General features: G+C 50.1%; 3 protein-coding genes across 4 annotated transcripts in view; 2 read left to right on the forward strand and 1 right to left on the reverse strand.

Moving 5' to 3' along the window:
- The window catches only part of ZNRF3 (zinc and ring finger 3), a 148,797-nt gene extending 144,153 nt beyond the window's left edge, over window positions 1–4,644 (forward strand). The window contains exon 9 of the mRNA XM_060119556.1: window positions 1,160–4,644. Coding sequence (XP_059975539.1) covers window positions 1,160–1,203 — 44 coding nt within the window. The 3' untranslated portion in view covers window positions 1,204–4,644. The remainder of the gene's footprint in view (window positions 1–1,159) is intronic.
- Window positions 4,645–5,287: 643 nt separating this feature from the next.
- On the reverse strand, window positions 5,288–16,637 carry C15H22orf31 (chromosome 15 C22orf31 homolog). The gene is given in 4 exon segments (XM_060118332.1): window positions 5,288–5,721; window positions 6,615–7,051; window positions 16,294–16,488; window positions 16,591–16,637. Coding segments are annotated over 4 exon segments (1,113 nt in total).
- The window catches only part of KREMEN1 (kringle containing transmembrane protein 1), a 65,088-nt gene continuing 64,440 nt past the window's right edge, over window positions 16,538–17,185 (forward strand). For both annotated transcript variants that reach the window (XM_060119316.1, XM_060119317.1), the window contains exon 1: window positions 16,538–16,732. In XM_060119316.1, coding sequence (XP_059975299.1) covers window positions 16,636–16,732 — 97 coding nt within the window. In that variant the 5' untranslated portion in view covers window positions 16,538–16,635. The remainder of the gene's footprint in view (window positions 16,733–17,185) is intronic.

The following is a 17,185-nucleotide window of genomic DNA, read 5'->3' on the forward strand; positions in this document are numbered from 1 at the left end:
CTGCACCCCCTTCTCCGAGGCTCCCTACCCAGATGCTCAGGCCAAAAGCCCAGGCCCCAGCCCTGAGCCTGCCCTGCCCCTCACGCTCCAGGGTCCTGGGCTTCTCAGCCTGTCTGTGAGAACCATACGTGCTGGTTTTCCCCTGGTCCAGAAAATTGAATCCCCAGAAAAATGAAACTTAGCAAAAGACATGCAAAACCCAAGTCCAGATTTTTTATTATTAGATTCAGCAGACATCATCAAATTGTGATAAAGTTGCCAAACCTTTTGTCTTCAGTAGTGAACAGTGCAGTCTAGCACCTTTGAGTAGCCCTGGGACAATTCCAACTCCAAAGTAAACCCCACATGGATCTTCTCTGCTCCCCGCCTGCTGTCCGCAGCCGGGCCTGTTTTCTCTCTCCAGGGCGAGGGCAGTAGCCTTCTGACTGGTCTCCTGTGGCTGGTCTTGCCTTCTGTTCCACGTGGGTGCCAGTCGTCTTTTTTAAAACATGTCTGTGTCTTTATACCAGAAAACTCTTCACTGACTTGCCATTACCTTCCAAATTTTAGAAATGTAAACCCCTCACCCAGGTCTGTATGATCGGGCCCTGCCACCCCCCCGCAACCTCCTCCCGCATCCCTCCTTGTTCATGATGTCAGCCGCCTTGCCCCTGTCCTGTTCCTCCAACATGCCAGGCTCATTCCAGCCTCCAGGCCTCTCTACCGCTTCTCTCCTGCAGATCTTGGGTCAAGAGCCGGCCTCCAGCCCCCTCCAAGCTCACTCTCACACCCTCTGTTTACTTCCCAGGTTTTCAGGATCTGAAATTACTTTGTTGTGAGGTGTGGGAGCTCCATGATGGGGGTCATCCCAGTGCCTGCAACAGGGCCCGAGGCACATCTTTTGTACATTGTGTTTTCATGCTGCCTAAGGGTTTCCAGAAGGCTCTGCACAGCCTGATGAGGGAGGCCGGCTCCCTAGAAGGCCCCCATGCCCTCAGAAAGGGGGCTCCGCTTCAGCCCGTTACCATATACACAGTCCATCCAGCATCCAGAGCTGTCACTTCTGAGAGCCCACCACACGCTGGGATGGGCCCCCAGGTCCCTTGCCTCGTCCCTGCATGTGGTGCCCAAAGCCTGCGGGCCCGGCCCCTTCCCCTGACGATTGTTCTCTCTCTCCCAGGACCGAGATCTCGCCCGGCCGACAGTGGCGGCCCTGGAGCCTGAGCTCAGAAGGAACTCTTCCGTGGAAATGGGAACTGTACGGAGACTCCAAACTCTGACTTCCTACAGAAAAAAAAAGAAAAAAAAAAGATTTTTTTAGCTTTGACAAACACAAAAGTGGTAATAAAGAGAGCCCTCCTCAACCCAAAATGTGAGCCACATGTGGCAACCCCCTCCCAATTAACAAACCAACAGACAGAATTCTCTTAGTCTTTTGCCTCTTGATAACATGTTACTCTTCTGTTTTGTAAAGTGTGTGTGCTTGGGGTTCGAGGTGTGTGGGATTGACTTCTCTGCTTTGTTTTTTAAGATATTATATGTAAATGTAAAAAGTTATTTAAATATATATTTTAAAGAACCCTAACCGCCAACTTTTGCTGAAAAAAAAATCACTGCTGCAGTAATTGAACCACATCATGTGTAGATACTGTCGTCTCCCTGGAGGGAGCTCAGGCCTTTGAAAAGCTCAGGGCTACACCTGCCTTAGAAAATGAACCAGAAACTTGAAGTAAAGCTAGTTGATATGGGTACAAACTCTGAGGAACAATGCAATGCTGCCTCTTACTTTCTCGTGGCAAATCCCAACGTACAAAATGTCAGGCCTTCTCGGAAGCCATGCCTCTCCAGCCCGCACCTTCAGGCAGCTGATGGAAACAGCCTGGGGTTGGGTGGAAGGTCTGCAGCACTGCGGAGCCGGGACAAGCCATTGCTACGTAAGCCCCGGGGTGACAGGGACGATTCTGCGTAGTGTCCTCAGTCTGTCCCCTCTGGTCATCGTCCTAACTAGAAGGACAGAGTTTACAGTCCTGATTTTGGGCTTCCTGCCACTGGCTGCAGAGATGGCTCGACGGGGTGTGTGGGGAGAGACACCCAGGAGGAATGTACGTGGTTTTGCAGCCTTGGTGTCTGCCCCAGCTGGGGGAGAGGTGGGATGGAGGGCGCCCCGGAGCGGTCCTGTGCGCATGCGTCCCTGTGTGCCCGGCCACACACCCCCGGCTGCTTCTGGCGTTGGGCTGCCTTCCTGGGTGCGCGTCGCTGGGACCCGATAGGGTCTGAGCTCCCTTTGAATGACAACGTTTCCCATCCCATTGCTTCAGGGTTGTTCAGCCCTCTGCCTCGTGGCTGAAATTGCTCATCTCGCCTGCAAATGTCTACTATCCTTTCTACCTAATGCACTATTCTGTATTGATTCTCCATGAGACAGTGAAAGAGACTATCAGATAGTTTAGACCCAAAGGGTAGGTTTTTGTATATTGTTCCAACCTTTTGTTGTTTGTTGTTGCTGTTGTTGTTGTTTTAAGAGGGAAGAAGAGTTTAAAAACCCAAACCATTTTTATAAAGTTTCCATTTTAAAAGGGAGAATCTATTTAAAGCTATTTCAGATCAGGGATCGTTATCCTTTTTGTCCGATGTATTTCTTGTTATTAAAAAAATTTTTAGAAGAAACTAATCACATTAGCCCGTGTGTTCGCTAACTCTTCTGGTCACTTCTGTTTATTCATTTATTCAGCAGGTGTTTGTTGTCATCTGAAATGCTCATTTGCTGAATAGGAACCTTGAGTCCTGGCCCCCTGTAGGTGGGGAAGCAGAGACCCGCCCTGGGCTGCCAGGGGACTGTGACGGCTCTTCTCCAGTCAGGCCCAGGGAAGGTCAGCCCAGGGTCCACATCACAACGTTTTGAATGAGAATCTTACTGAATCCCTTTTTCTTAAAAACCCCAGCCTGTGATGAGGAAATTTACTTACTTCCAGCCAGGATTTGTCAGAAAGAAATTCCAGCATCAAACGATTGAGCCGTTTGCCATTAAGGAGTTCACTGTGGTGAGATTTGTCGTCCAGCCTCTGAGGTGCAGTCCCTTGGGGGCCGCCCCCACCGCCAGCACCGCCTGTGCCCAGCACACCTGTTGGCGGGGGTGTGCGAAATGCCTGAGCCCCACGTGATCTGGGCCGCCTTTATTCTTCGGGCCAGGAGTAGCAGCTGCTGAGGACAGCAGCTTGCATCTTGTGGTTTTAAGGAAGGGGTGGGGGGTATGGCTTCTAACATGAACTACAAAAAGCAGCTTCTCATTGTTGAGATTTTGTTTGTTCGTTTGTGGCTTTGTGTTTGTTTGTTTGTTTTTAATGCCTTTGAGTGCATATTATCTTCTTTGTCTGAAATCATACCCCCAAAGTGGCTTTCTTTAGCCCTGGCTGGAAAACCACTCCTCAGCAGCCTTAAGCAATAAACAGATGAGGAGAGCATGTGGCTTCAACTGGGCTTATTAAAATAAATGAGTCCGATTTTCATTTGAAAGAGCAGTAACTACAGATGGCCAAAAAACCCACATTTAATTTTCATAGTTTATAGGGTGGTAGAAACAGAAAAGTGAAACTTTCAGGCTTTAAACCTCAGCCGTTGTCTTAAATTTGTGTTGGGTCACCAGAGTATGGTGACCAACTATATCGCCTCACCATTCAAATCAAAAGAAATGTCTTTGAAGTCGTAAGACTCCAATAATGATGACAAGTACCTTTTCTTGGTGGCCTCTCAGTGGCATGTGGGAGTTATCTAGCTATGGAAACTGGGAGCATCACGTCTTCCATTGAGAGACACACACACACACATGCACACACACACACGCACACACACACATGCAGGAATGTGACTGTTGGGCGTGGTCTCGTGGCCCAGCCTCGGGTGTAGGACAGCCATGTAGACTGAAGAGTGCTAGAACCAGTTAAAAATGGGGGTTTGGGAGTTCTGGTCCACCAGGTACCTCTTTGTAGTAGACACAGCCCCAGGATGCTGGCCTTAACTCTCGGTCTCTTTGCCTCTCCCTAACCCTAACCCTAACCCTAACCCACGCCGTTTTATGACATGTCCACCTCTCTACTGTCCACCACTCACACCCTCCCTTATGTGCTGCTAGTTCCTACTCAAAGCTCATGCAGGACTAATGCTTTTAAAATGAGGTCTAAAAAAGAATTACTAATCAAGAGTATTATTTTTTAAACAGAACTGCCTTTTTCTATTCTTTATATAAACTCTATTGTGTTGGTCTAACAAGGCACTATTTTAAAATGTTTTTTTTTAAATTTCTCCCATAGCACTTAAAAGATATTTTGTAAAGACTTTGCTGTAAAGATTTTGTAATAAAGTGGTCTAAGGGCTCCTTCTCCAACATTACCATTAAAAAAAATGTTTTAAAGGCTAGAAAACAACTTATGTATATTCTGTATATGTATAGCAGCACATTTCATTTATGGAAATATGTTCTCAGAATATTTATTTACTAATATATTTATCTTAAGCCATGTCTTATGTTGAGAGTGTGACGTTGGAATAATCATTGAAAATGACTAACATGAGGCCCTGTAAATACATGATAATTGCACACAGATTTTACATATTTGCCGACCAAAAATGATTTAAAACAAGTTGTAGTCTTCTATGGTTTTGTAACAAATTGTACAAATGACTGTAAAAAAAATACAATTTTATCAAGTACTTGTTATATATTGTCATTGCTCTATTTGGTAAAGGTCTACAGATTCCACAAAGCAGGGGTCTGCGTGAAGCAGTGCCCAATAACATCAGCTCGCTCATGGGAGCATCTGTGTAATTTCCTCTTCTGTTAACACAGAGTTCAGGTTATTGGGGATCCAGGTGGTGTCTGGGCAAGCATCTGAGAGACAGCGTTTGAGATTATGTCCCTGAGGTGGTGATAGGTTTTCTGCTCAGCCCTATGGGGGGAATGGTGGTCAATCCCAGCAGTCCACTTTTCGAACATAGGGACCGTAAACTGGGTATAACCATCGACTTCATCTGCTAAGCCTTTTCCTATCTGGAAGACTGAGGCCCTCCAGCCCCTCTTTAAGGAAAAGGGACTCGTAGGGAAAAAGCTTAAGCATCCAGCTTGGAAATGACCAAATCATGAAGGTGGAGAGGGGCCCTGAGTCTAAAGTGAATCTCATACCCATCTGTCTTGTTTCCCGGGGAGGGTAGTCACTGATCTGTAAAGTGCTCTGAGATCGCGTGGAAGGTGCAAAGCGGTGTTTATTCTTCGGACATCTAGCAGAGAATACCCTAATCCTGTGAGCTCCTGTCCCTATTTCTCGCTCTTTAACTTGTGCCATTTCTTGGGAGCAGGCTCCTCGCGGACCTCCGGCCTCTTCCTGCCTGGCAGTGGGTCCTTCTGAGCACCTTCAGGGGTGGCAGCCTGGCTGCAAAGAGCCTCCCAGGGTTTTTTTTTGATGGCCTTGCCCAGCTCCTAACGGTACCTCTCGAGGTTCCCCGAAGGCTTCCACAGCATTGGCTCCACCACCGTGTGGTGCAGAGCCCGGTGGCCCTCTGTGCAGAGGCCATGGATGGTTAATGCATCCTCCAACAACTGCTGTCTCTTCCTGGTTTCCGGAAGTGAGGCTCGGCCCTTCCAGGACATCGTCCCAATGTCCCGGGGTAGCACTTGGGTGGCAGCCACATGTTCAGCATATCTGCTCTCAAGATCTTGGCAGAGTGTTACTTTTTTCTCCTTTGAACTTTCTTTACTGTAGCCAGGAAGAAAGCAGAGAAGTCAAAGCTAAAACTTGAGAAGGGAGCTCAGGATAATTATCTGGGATTTGTGTCCCCAAGTCTTGGTTACAGCCACAACCAACATTTGCCTAGCATGTTCTAGTTTACCGAATTCCTTCAGGGAGTGAGCGTTTCCCCACAGCCCTGTAAGGTCAGCAGGAGACAGCTTTAAAGGCAAGGAAATTGGAATGAGTTTGCCCAAGGCCACACAGCCAGAAGGTGGACCACGGCTGTCACCTACTGAGTGCACCCAGGACCCTAAGCATCTACTCTGTGCCAGGCTCTGCTCAAAAGCCCTTTGCATGCATTAACTCATTTCATCCTCATGAAACCCTGTGAGGGAAGGGCTGTTTCTCCGCATCTTATAGATGACGAAAACCAAGGTAGAAAGAGACTGAGCCCATGGTCCCCCTCAATTACGGTCAGAGCTGGGATTTGAACACTGACCACCTAGCTCCAGGGTGCATTCTGAGCTCTGCTGGCCACCATGGACTAACGGAGCTGGACTCAGATCAGGCCTCTGGATGCCAAGTTCTCCATGTGGAAGTTCATGACCAGGTCTGTGGCTCAGCTCTGGGGTTCAAGCATGTGCATCTGAGCCTTTCCCATCCTCATTTTTGCTTCATGTCAAGTTTCTTTTGTCTCCACTTCTGAAAGCTACTTTATCCTCCTCTCAAACTGAGCAAAGGAGAAATATGCATGACCCCAGATCTGTCCTCTCTCTACTAAATCACACCCCCGCCCCCATCCTGACCCCCCACAATCCTGTCTTTAAGTTCAGGATTTCCTTCTCTTGGCATGAAGCCCTAGCTTACCTTTCCCTCTCCCCACCCCATCACATTTTCTCCACCACCATCCATCACCTACCTCGTTGACGCCTCCTACAGGCCTCCTGTGCCTGGGTGAGCCTGGCCACTGCCCCACTGGCCGCTTGCTCTTGGAACTGATGGAGTTTCTTATCCCGCCCTGCTGGGCGGCTTTCGTTGCTGAATCGTCCTTGGGCTTTAATCTCTTTGAGGGTTTCGCATCTCCAAACCTGCATGGTGCTGGGCAGCATTTCTCCTTCAGTTGTCGCCTGAGCAACAGTTTAACCAGGGAGAAGGAACTGGCAATTAATGGGTTCTTTACAACTTCCCAAGAAGAGGTGGTACCTGGTACGGGAGCATTGATGTTCTGCTTTGCACACTTTCTGGTTGTCCAGATGTTGGTGAGAGCTGGCAAGTCCACATAGCAGTCCTGAAGCCTGGTGTTCAGTAAGATAGACTGTCAGAGTCCATAGGTGGGGTTGCTGGGATCTCGTCTCACGAGAGATGAGAATTATATGCTAGAATTATATGCTAGAATTATAAGGGGGAGAAAAGGAATAAAAAAGGCCAATTCTCAAGCAGAGACTAGAAGGTCTACTTTGGAGGTAAAGTATTAACATCTTTTTATAGACCATTCCTTCCACACAGCTCTTAGAAATCTTTCTACACAACCTCTCTCCTGCTCACCTGCTCACCAAAACCTTTTGTACCAAGTAGGGAAGCAGTAGAACTTCACAAGGTCACAGTGATGGTCAGGTTCTCAAAGAACATAGCATGCTTGGGCTGGAAGCGGAGGGAGGGTCAGGGAGCATTTATAAGGAATTAAAGACCACTTCTGTCCCCTGGAAAGCTAAGGGAACCCATGGTAGGAAAGGAATGGGAGATGGGATCACTCAAGCTTCCTATAGGAGCTGTAGCCACTCCTCAACTATGCTGCAACCCAGAAATGACAGCAGGTAAAATCGTGCCAAGCCCTGAAATCACTTTCTAACCAGACTGCCATGAGCCAAGAAAAGCTGCTAAGCAGGGAAATATACTCTGGGGTCTAAAAAGGCAAAAGCACAATGTAAATGATGCTGGCCTCCATTTCTCGGGACCAGCCAAGAACAAGAGAACAATTTGGATAGATTAGAATCACACACTTAAAGGGACCTGGCTTTCTAAGAAATGTCATCTATAATAAAATAAAATCATCTTACCATATTTCGGTTGCCTTAAATTTTATTTTAGTTAGCTTAGTAGGGGGAAGAAATATGTATTTTCTTTTCCCTTTTTCTCTTTGTTTTTTTTGTTTTGTTTTGTTTTAATATTTCTATCACCTGTCTTTCTCTGCCTCAGTCATGTATGGGCAAATTGCTGTTTGTTTAGATTTTGCCTCTCATGCAGTTTTTTTTTTTTTTTCTTTTTTTTTTTTTTTTGTGGTACGCGGGCCTCTCACTGTTGTGGCCTCTCCCATTGCGGAGCACAGGCTCTGGACGCGCAGGCTCAGTGGCCATGGCTCATGGGCCCAGCCGCTCCGCGGCACGTGGGATCTTCCCAGACCAGGGCATGAACCTGTGTCCCCTGCATCGGCAGGCGGACTCTCAACCACTGTGCCACCAGGGAAGCCCTCTCATGCAGTTTTGAACCATTATCTCTAGTATTTGTGATGTCACTTTGGTTTGTGATGTGAGTGTGAGTGGGTGTTACATCATCAGATTTTTATAGTTAAATTATGTTGGAAGAAGTTCTATTATCTTGTGCTTACAGCCTCAGGAACTTCTCAAGCCCTCATTTTCCCCAGTATGGCGCGGGTGAATTTTGAAGGTTCTGACATTCTTAAGAAGCACACTTTGCACGCAATGTAGTCAAATATGCAGACCAGATTTGTGGATACAGGTAGCGAGATGCATCCTTACAAGTGCGAAAGGGCCCTTCTCCGTGCACATAAAGAAGGTACTGTTAAGTTCTCAGAATAGCTGCCAAGGTTAGGGACCAGAAATGAAAGAACACGTTCCTGCAGCCCTGGGCACCTCTGCCCACATGTCTCTCCCGGGGAGAATACATGGTTTCTGGAATGCGGTTTTATTTTACATCCCATGGCAAATGCAGTAATTAGAGCTGTTAGCAGTGTCAAGGGCTTGAAACAAGAACAAAGACGCCTCTTCCTGGGAACTCTTGGGCAATGCCTATCTCCTTATCAGGTGCCTGCCCTGTTGGTGGTTTTGATTTTTCATGTACAGAGTGCCAAAGGAGGCTCCCTCTCCGGGGGGAGGAGAGCGAAATGGTGGAAAAACAGAGTATGAGTCTGGCAGGAGTTCCATGGAATCACATGCGTTGCCTGTTTGATTTTTTTGTCCCTGGAGTGAATCAAAGTCGGAGGCAGACCGCACCGCAGGCTGCCGTGGAACCACCACCAGGCCACCGGCATCTGGACCCACAGATGCTTGGGAGGACGATGGGGTCCATTCAGTGGCAAGCTCTGGCCTCACCTCTCGAGAGGTGGGTCAGTTTTCGAGCTGGGCGTTGGAAAGGGTTTGTCTTTGGAAAGGGTCTGCAAACGTCTGGAGACCGGGCAGGCAGGCACCCTTTCAAAGCCAGTGAACCCTGGAGAAGTGCCACCAGGCTCTGGGGCTACGGTCTTCCTTTACTCTGCACGGCAGGGACAGAAGGGCAAGAATGGCACATGGAGCTGCTCTTCTGCTTTCCTCCTCTCCTTCCCCATCCTGAGGTTGGCTTTCCCACACCACCTCTTTCCAGACACTCCAATGTATTTACTTTCCTAGGCCTTTGACTCAAGGAGCACTCAGTATCTCCTTCTAGCACAGAGCTGTTCTCACAGATGGCAGCTGATACAGACTCTTCAAGTTCTATCAAATTCTTCTCTCCCTTCTGTGTAATTCCCTTCAATTGACCCTGCCCTAGTAGTAAGCCTCACGTTCCTTAGAAATAACTCAGGGTAATTTGGCCTGTGCTATTTCTCCTATTTCAGTAAAATCTGTGTTGACTGAATGCTCACTGTAGTCCATACATGGTTCTAGACAACACTTTACCAACATCATCTCACCAAATGCTACCAACAGTCTTCTGCATGAGTTTGGGTGCTGCTGCCATCCCTACTTTATAGATGAAGAAACTGAAGGTCAGGGACTTCCCTGGTGGTCCAGTGGTAAAGAATCTGCCTTCCAATGCAGGGGACGTGGGTTCAATCCCTGGTTGGGGAACTAAGGTCCCACATGCTGCGGGGCAACTAAGCCCGCATGCCACAACTACTGAGCTCTTGTGCCTCAACTAGAGAGTCCGAATGCCGCAAACTACAGAGCCCACATGCTCTGGAGCCCATGTGCCACAACTAGAGAGAGAAAACCTACACACCACAACTAGAGAGAAACCCATACTGCAACGAAGAGCCTGCGTGCTGCAACTAAGACCTGACACAGCCATAAATAAATACATTAATTAATTAATTAAAAAATTTTAAAAAGAAAAGAAACTGAAGGTCCAGTTGCTCAAGGACCATGCCTCAGGCCCAAAAGCTAGTAACCAAAAAAGGCTGGACTCAACCCAACCAGGGTCTATACCACCTATGCTCTTATCCACTCAGAGCTATGCTGTGACATTTTGCCTTGCATCTGGTTGGCCCATCCACGTACCACACCTGGGCATGGACCACATCAAGTCCTATTGATGGATCCCAGATCCATTTCTCAATGGGCAAGTGAATTCACATCTCTGGGCCTTACTTTCCTCATCTGTGAAATGTGGATAGTAGGAGTGCCTACCCCAGGATCACTATGAGGAGGAAATGGGACAACACATGTGAAGCACTTGGCATGGCTCCTGGCAGAGAGTAAGTGCTCAGTAAATAAAGTTCTAATTAATGTTGGTGTTTTTTTTTTTTTTTTTTTTTTTTTGCTGTGCTGTGAGGCATGCGGGACCTTAGTTCCCGAACCAAAGATTGAACCCACGCCCCCTGTGGTGGAAGCACGGAGTCTTAACCACTGGACCACCAGGGAAGTCCCTAATGTTATTAATATTATGGCCCATTCACTCATCTGACCCCTTCTTGAGCCCCTGTTGCTCATGGTCTGAGTGACTTAACCCAACATTTTTTTTTTTTTTTTTTTTTCCGTACGCGGGCCTCTCACTGTTGTGGCCTCCCCCGTTGCGGAGCACAGGCTCCGGACGCGCAGGCCCAGCGGCCATGGCTCACGGGCCCAGCCGCTCCGCGGCATATGGGATCCTCCCAGACCGGGGCACGAACCCGTATCCCCTGCACCGGCAGGCGGACTCTCAACCACTGCGCCACCAGGGAGGCCCTACCCAACATTTTATAGGAACTTCATCCCAGGTCCTTAGTTGTGTGCTCATCTGGTTTATGAGGCCAAGCAATGAGCCTCTTTTTTTTTTTAATTGAGGTACAGTTTTTCAGATTCTTTTCTATTATGGGTTATTACAAGATATTGAATATAGTTCCTGTACCACACAGTAAATCCTTGTTGTCAAGCAATCAGCCTCTTGAAACGAGGGATGATTCTGATCTGACTTGGGTATCATGACATTTCTTTTCCCACGATCCATCTTCACTAAACATTTGTCAGATTCATCAACCTTATGGAGGTGATGTATCTACAGGAGCTACATTTCCCCCTGGTTTTAGAAGTTGTCCCGAATATCCCTGCTTTGTTAGATGGAAAGGGAAGCGGGTACCTGAGGATACACTAAGGAAAGTAACTAGTCTTTAACAGAGGTTGTTCTGTTGAAGGTTGTCCAGAAGTATAAAGTCAGGATGGAAAGACTCTATTTGATCCAGGGTCCTGAAACCATGGCAAGAGTTTCCATTGTTGGTGCCAACACTCGATCCAGAGACCTTGGGGCTGAGGCTGTGGGGCTTCCATGTTGCTGAAAGTCCTGTTTCTGAGTTTGGTTCGCCAATGAACCTTTTTCACTCTGCTGAGATCAGTCTAAATAACCTTTATTTTCCACCCATCCTTTGGAGCTGTTCTTCCTGACATATCTAAACCACCACTTCTGTCTGGAAACACATCTGCCCTTCTCTGATGCTTAGCCAGTCTCTGCTCAATGTATTTTTAGCTCCAATAATCTTTCTTCTTTCTTTCTCTCCTCTACTACCACTCTTCTCTTTAATTTCTCTGAGCTCCTGTTCTCTTTCTGGAGGGTCAGTGAATAAAGAGGAAATTGAGCTGGACTTTCCTGGTGGAGCAGTGGTTAAGAATCCACCTGCTAATGCAAGGAACACGGGTTCGAGCCCTGGTCAGGGAAGATCTCTCATGCCGCAAAGCAACTAAGCCCGTGCACCACAACTACTGAGCCTGTGCTCTAGAGCCGGCGAGCCACAACTACCGAGTCCACGTGCTGCAGCTACTGAAGTCTGCACGCCTGGAGCCCGTGCTCTGCAAGGAGAGAAGCCGCTGTGATGAGAATCCCACACACTCACCGAAGAGCAGTCCCGCTCTCCGCAACTAGAGAAAGCCTGTGTGCAGCAGTGAAGACCCAATGCAGCCAAAAATTAAAGAAAATAACAACAAAGTTTAAAAAAAAAGAGGAGGGCCTCCCTGGTGGCGCAGTGGTTGAGAGTCCGCCTGCCGATGCAGGGGATACGGGTTCGTGCCCCGATCTGGGAGGATCCCATATGCCGTGGAGCGGCTGGGCCCGTGAGCCATGGCCGCTGGGCCTGCGCATCCGGAGCCTGTGCTCCGCAACGGGAGAGGCCACAACAGTGAGAGGCCCACATACCGCAAAAAGATAAAAAAAAAAAAAAAAAAAAAAAAAAAAAAGAGGAAATTGAGCCAATTTATATGAATTCTCATCTTCCTCTTTCATGCCCCACCCCCAAATTCTAGTGGAATTTAGTTGTTTTTAATTTCCTCAGAAGATGTTTTTATTTTAACACCCAAGCAAGTAAACTTCCACACCCATATGGGAACACATCTGAGGTTTGTGATGTAGCAGTTTTAGGAGAGAAGAGAAAAACTTTGGATGAGAGAACTTGAAAAGATTCCTGAACCATGATGCAAACTCGGAGGACCAGTGATTTAGACCACATGTGCTGAATACACACCTATCACGGGCCAAGTATGTGAAATGAGGGTGCCCTGCCCATCCTGCCGCCCCTTCTCACCTGGCTCTGAGTTCTCAGGTGTGGCCATCTGGATGCCCCACAGACACTGCTAACTCGTTATGTTCAAAACCAAATTCTTTTTCTCCCTTCACCCCCATCAGAACAGACTAACTACTGCTTCTCTTGAATTTTCCATCACTAGTTGCCTGACCCAGAACCCGGGAGACAGGATCAGTGCTGAGATGAGCCTGAGGCTAAAGGAAAATCAGGAATCTAGGTCCTGTTTTTATTTAAAGTTTTGAGATTCTGTTCATCATTAATTTTTTTTTTTTTTTTTTTTTTTTTTTTTGCGGTACGCAGGCCTCTCACTGTTGTGGCCTCTCCCGTTGCGGAGCACAGGCTCCGGACGCGCAGGCTCAGCGGCCAGGGCTCATGGGCCCAGCCGCTCCGTGGCATGTGGGATCTTCCCGGACTGGGGCACGAACCCGTGTCCCCTGCATTGGCAGGCGGACTCTCAACCACTGCGCCACCAGGGAAGCCCTGTTCATCATTAATTTTTTGACATTCATTTAGAGTTTTTAAAGATATTGCATTAAAACACTGTCCATTAAATATATTTACTATATTTAAAATTTGATTACATATTTGTCTTGATTACTGAGTTTTGGGGGGCCCCCTTAAATCTTGTGCCTGAGGCCAATGCCTCACTTGCCTCACCCTAATCCCAGCCCTGGACCGCTCAGTAGGATTGGTTGCTAGAACCCCATAAAGAAAAGAAGGCAAATCACCACGGTGATGAGGAGTAGGGTCCTGAAGTCCTACTGCCTGGGGTCATAGTCCAGCTCCACCACTAGGCAACCTTTGAGCAAGCCATTTAACCTCTCTGTATGAGGGGGCTCGTAAGAGTACCTCCCTCATAGGGCTACCTTCATATGAGAAATGTGATGACAAATATTGCACACTGCTGAAAGCTTAGTAAAATCCTCAGTAAAGGTTTGTTATTCTTGTTATTATAATCAGACTCCTCATCCAGTGCTCTCTCCACAACATGACTGCCCTTTGAGCAGAAATCACCCCAGCTGGAGTTTCAAAGATACCAGGATCGCCCAAACTCCACCAGCTGAGATCTCTCAGCTTCTTGGCAAATCCTGCTGCCCTCGGGAGGAATCCAAGGGCCTGACTGCAGAGCCGGCAGACAGACAGACACCAATATCTTCCTGGAGGCCCAGGGGCTACAGTCAATGCCCTCACTCTTTCCATGAAATAAAGCTGCTTAAGGACTGAGGCATGTGAAGTATTGAAATGAATATCTCAGGCAGCTCCTTGCCAGGGCCAGGGACCACATAACTGAGCAAAGACCTTGAGCCATTACGTGCCCTGACCTAGACCTGCTCGGTTGTATTTTTAGCCTCTGTGTGCTGTTTCCATCACCTGTGCTGGGCTTTACGCTGGAAAAGAGGGGAGGGAGGGCTGGGGACAGCTAGAGAGATGTTTCTCATGGCAGCCAGTGGGGGCAGGAGCTTGCACACTATTTCTGAGCTCTGTGGTACAAGCCAGCTTTCATGGGCTTGCAACATTTCAGGGGTGTGTGTAGTTAATGACACAGGCCCCCGAGCTTAGAAGGACCTCAGGCTTGGTTTAATGTTCTGTTGTCACCATCTTGAAATTCTTAAAAATTTTGAACAAGGGGCCCCACATTTTCATTTTCATTTTTCACTGTAGCCCATTCTGTTTACACAAGGCCAAGAGAGCAGAATAAAGGAAAGGGGCTGGAACCCAGTCAACAGGGGTGCCTTTCTGCAGGGCAGTAAGACAGATGGGAGCCACTACCATGAGGCATAAATCCCCAGACTTGGCCAAATAAACCTGATTTCGAACCACCCCCCCCATCTGCCTCTTCTTATTTCCTCCTCTGAAACTAGGATGAGATATGAAAGGACCTTGTAAACTGTAGACAGCTGTGTCCCACTTTGCTAAAACCTTTTCCCGGCACTCTATTTAAAACAGTCCACAGAGCACCCTCTGTCAATATCATCATATTCTTGTTTTTGTAGTACATTTTGCTCTCTGAAATTCACATTATTTTCCTGTTGGTTGACTGGCCTCTCCCCTCCGTTTGAGTGTCAGTTCTAGGAGTGTAAGTTCTTGTCTTGCTGGTGCTCTTGACAGGCTCCTCACTGAATATTTGTTGAATGCAGGAGGGATCACGCTTACTGAGTACTTGCTTTGTGCTGATGGTTTTACCTGCATCTCCCCACTTTATTCTCCTTCTAGGGCCTCCTGCCTGGGAGGGTGCAAGTTAAGAGTTGAAGCATTCCCAGGTTATGTTGGAGGAGGTGATTTTGGAGGTGGGGAAGGGCACAAAATGGTGCAGAAGAAGGTAAGCAAGAGTGGGAGACACCAGGTGGGATGTGGAGGGCATCCCCCTGCTGCAATAAGGAGCCAGAGGATTCTCGACCTTGGTAATGACCCAGGGAAAACAGTGATTCAACAAGCATACTCTTGCCGTGGCACTGGGTCGTGTGGGTGGTGTGACGGAGCCAAGAAGCCTCGTGGGAGTAGTTGCGCCTTTGGGGCCCAGCTCTGGGAGCAGCTGGGATGGGGGGATGGTTGGGGGCGAGGTGGCGGGTCTTTGGACCGGGCGAGGGGGATGGCTAGGGAGCGAAGAGGCCGGTGCACCTAAGGCGGGCTGGGGACAGCCCAGCCCCGCTCAGGGAGCGGCGAGTCAGCACAGGAGGGCTGAGGTTCCCGCCGCCGCGCCGGGCACAGGCCCGCACTTGCAAGTCTGGGACCAGGGACTTAAAAGCGCCCGGCGCACCGCCCGGACCTGCCCCGCGGGGCGTCACCGCGGCGGTTTAGGCTGGAGCCGAAGGAAAATCTCTGCCTGGGGGAGTGCGGGGGAGGAGAGAGGCCCACCACAGACCCCGGGGGCGGGCGGGGAAGACCTTGTTGGGGAGTGAGGCCACGCGGGGCCGAGAGTTTAAGCGAGCCACGCACTCTCTGCGTCCCGGGATCGCAGTGTCTAAGAAAGCACCATTGCCCCACCCACTTCTGGCTTTTCTTGGTTTCGGGCGCTTTACTTGAATCTATCTAATCTAATCTAATCTAATCTTGTGAAGACCTTTTAATATTCCTATTTTGCAGATGACAAAGAGCAGGAAACTTGCCCCAGCTGACAAAAAATGTGCGAAAGGATTCGGAACCGGGGCTCAGTATTCTGCCTCATTTGTGGCTACAAAAATTGGGATGGTGAAAGGAACTCAACATTTTCTAAGTTCCTACTGTGTGTGTGTAAAAGTTTCCACGCATTGTCTCATTTAGTACAACCTCTTTGGGAGTAATTGCTATCAACGTCCCCATTTAACAGATAAGGAAATTGAAGTAAGAGAGCTATTTTTCTTTTAAATCCGCCCAAGATCTTACAGGTGATCAAGTGGGATATGAACCCGGACAGGCTGACTCCAGAGCACCCTTTTTTAAACCGCTGTGATGAGCCAAGCAGGGAAAAGCGGTTTGCACACTGCTGTTCTGACTATTACGGCTACGGCTGAGCCCGCGTGTGGGTCACGACCCAAGTGAGGGTGGAGAAGGGGTCACTGGGCGCCCGGCCCGGTCCAGCCGGGTCAAACCTCCGCTTGTGGACTCGGAGGCTGTGCCCCAGGCCCCGCTCCTCACCTGCGGGCCCCGCCCCTCGAACCAACCAAAAAAGTGGTCCGCGGGTGGGCGGGCCCAGGTGCAGGGGATGTGGGCGGGGCCGGGAGCGTGAGTGGCAGGCGCGGGCGGGGCGAGGCGGGCGTGCGCACTCGGCTCCGCCCCTCGGGCCTCGCGGCGGAGCCTGGCGGGCCGCTGGCGGCAGGGGCGGTGGCGGCGCTGGGGAGGGCGGGCCGGGGCGGGGCTGCCGGGCGGCCGGGGCGGGGCCACGCTCGAGCCTAGCGTCCCGCTCCCATGGCCGCCCCCGGCTCCCTGCGTTGCCCCTTCTCCCCCGGGCCGCGCCCCGGGGCCCCGCACTGACGGCCCATGGCGCCGCCCGCCGCCCGCCTCGCCCTGCTCTCCGCCGCCGCGCTCACGCTGGCCGCCCGGCCCGCGCCCAGCCCCGGCCTCGGCCCCGGACCCGGTGAGTGAGCTACCCCCCCACCCCCCGCTCCGCCCGTCTTGCGCGGAGCCCGCCCGGGGGGCCCAACTCCCTCGCCCCTGCCTTCTGGGACTCCTTCTCCAGCCCCTCAGCGACGCCCCTCAGACGGGGCAGCCCCTCTCCTCAGGACCTGGGACTCCCCCCCAGACCCCTTCAGCCGCCCTCGGCCGGCGCTCTGTCTGCCTCAGTACCTCCCAGACCCTTTGGTCAGGCTCCTCAGCGACGTCCCCCCGGCCGGGATGTCTCCTCTGTCTCAGGACCCGGCACCCCCAGCTCAAGTCCCTCAGCGACTCCCCCCGGGCCGGGACGCTCCCCCACCCCACCTCAAGACGCTGCCCCCCCTCCCCAAGCCCCTCAGCGACACCTCGGGCCAAGATCCCCTCCGCAAGCCCCACAACGACGCCCCCAGTCCCCCCTCCCACCCACGCCCGCGAA

This window comes from Mesoplodon densirostris, chromosome 15, assembly GCF_025265405.1.
Source record: "Mesoplodon densirostris isolate mMesDen1 chromosome 15, mMesDen1 primary haplotype, whole genome shotgun sequence".
NCBI lineage: Eukaryota > Metazoa > Chordata > Mammalia > Artiodactyla > Ziphiidae > Mesoplodon > Mesoplodon densirostris.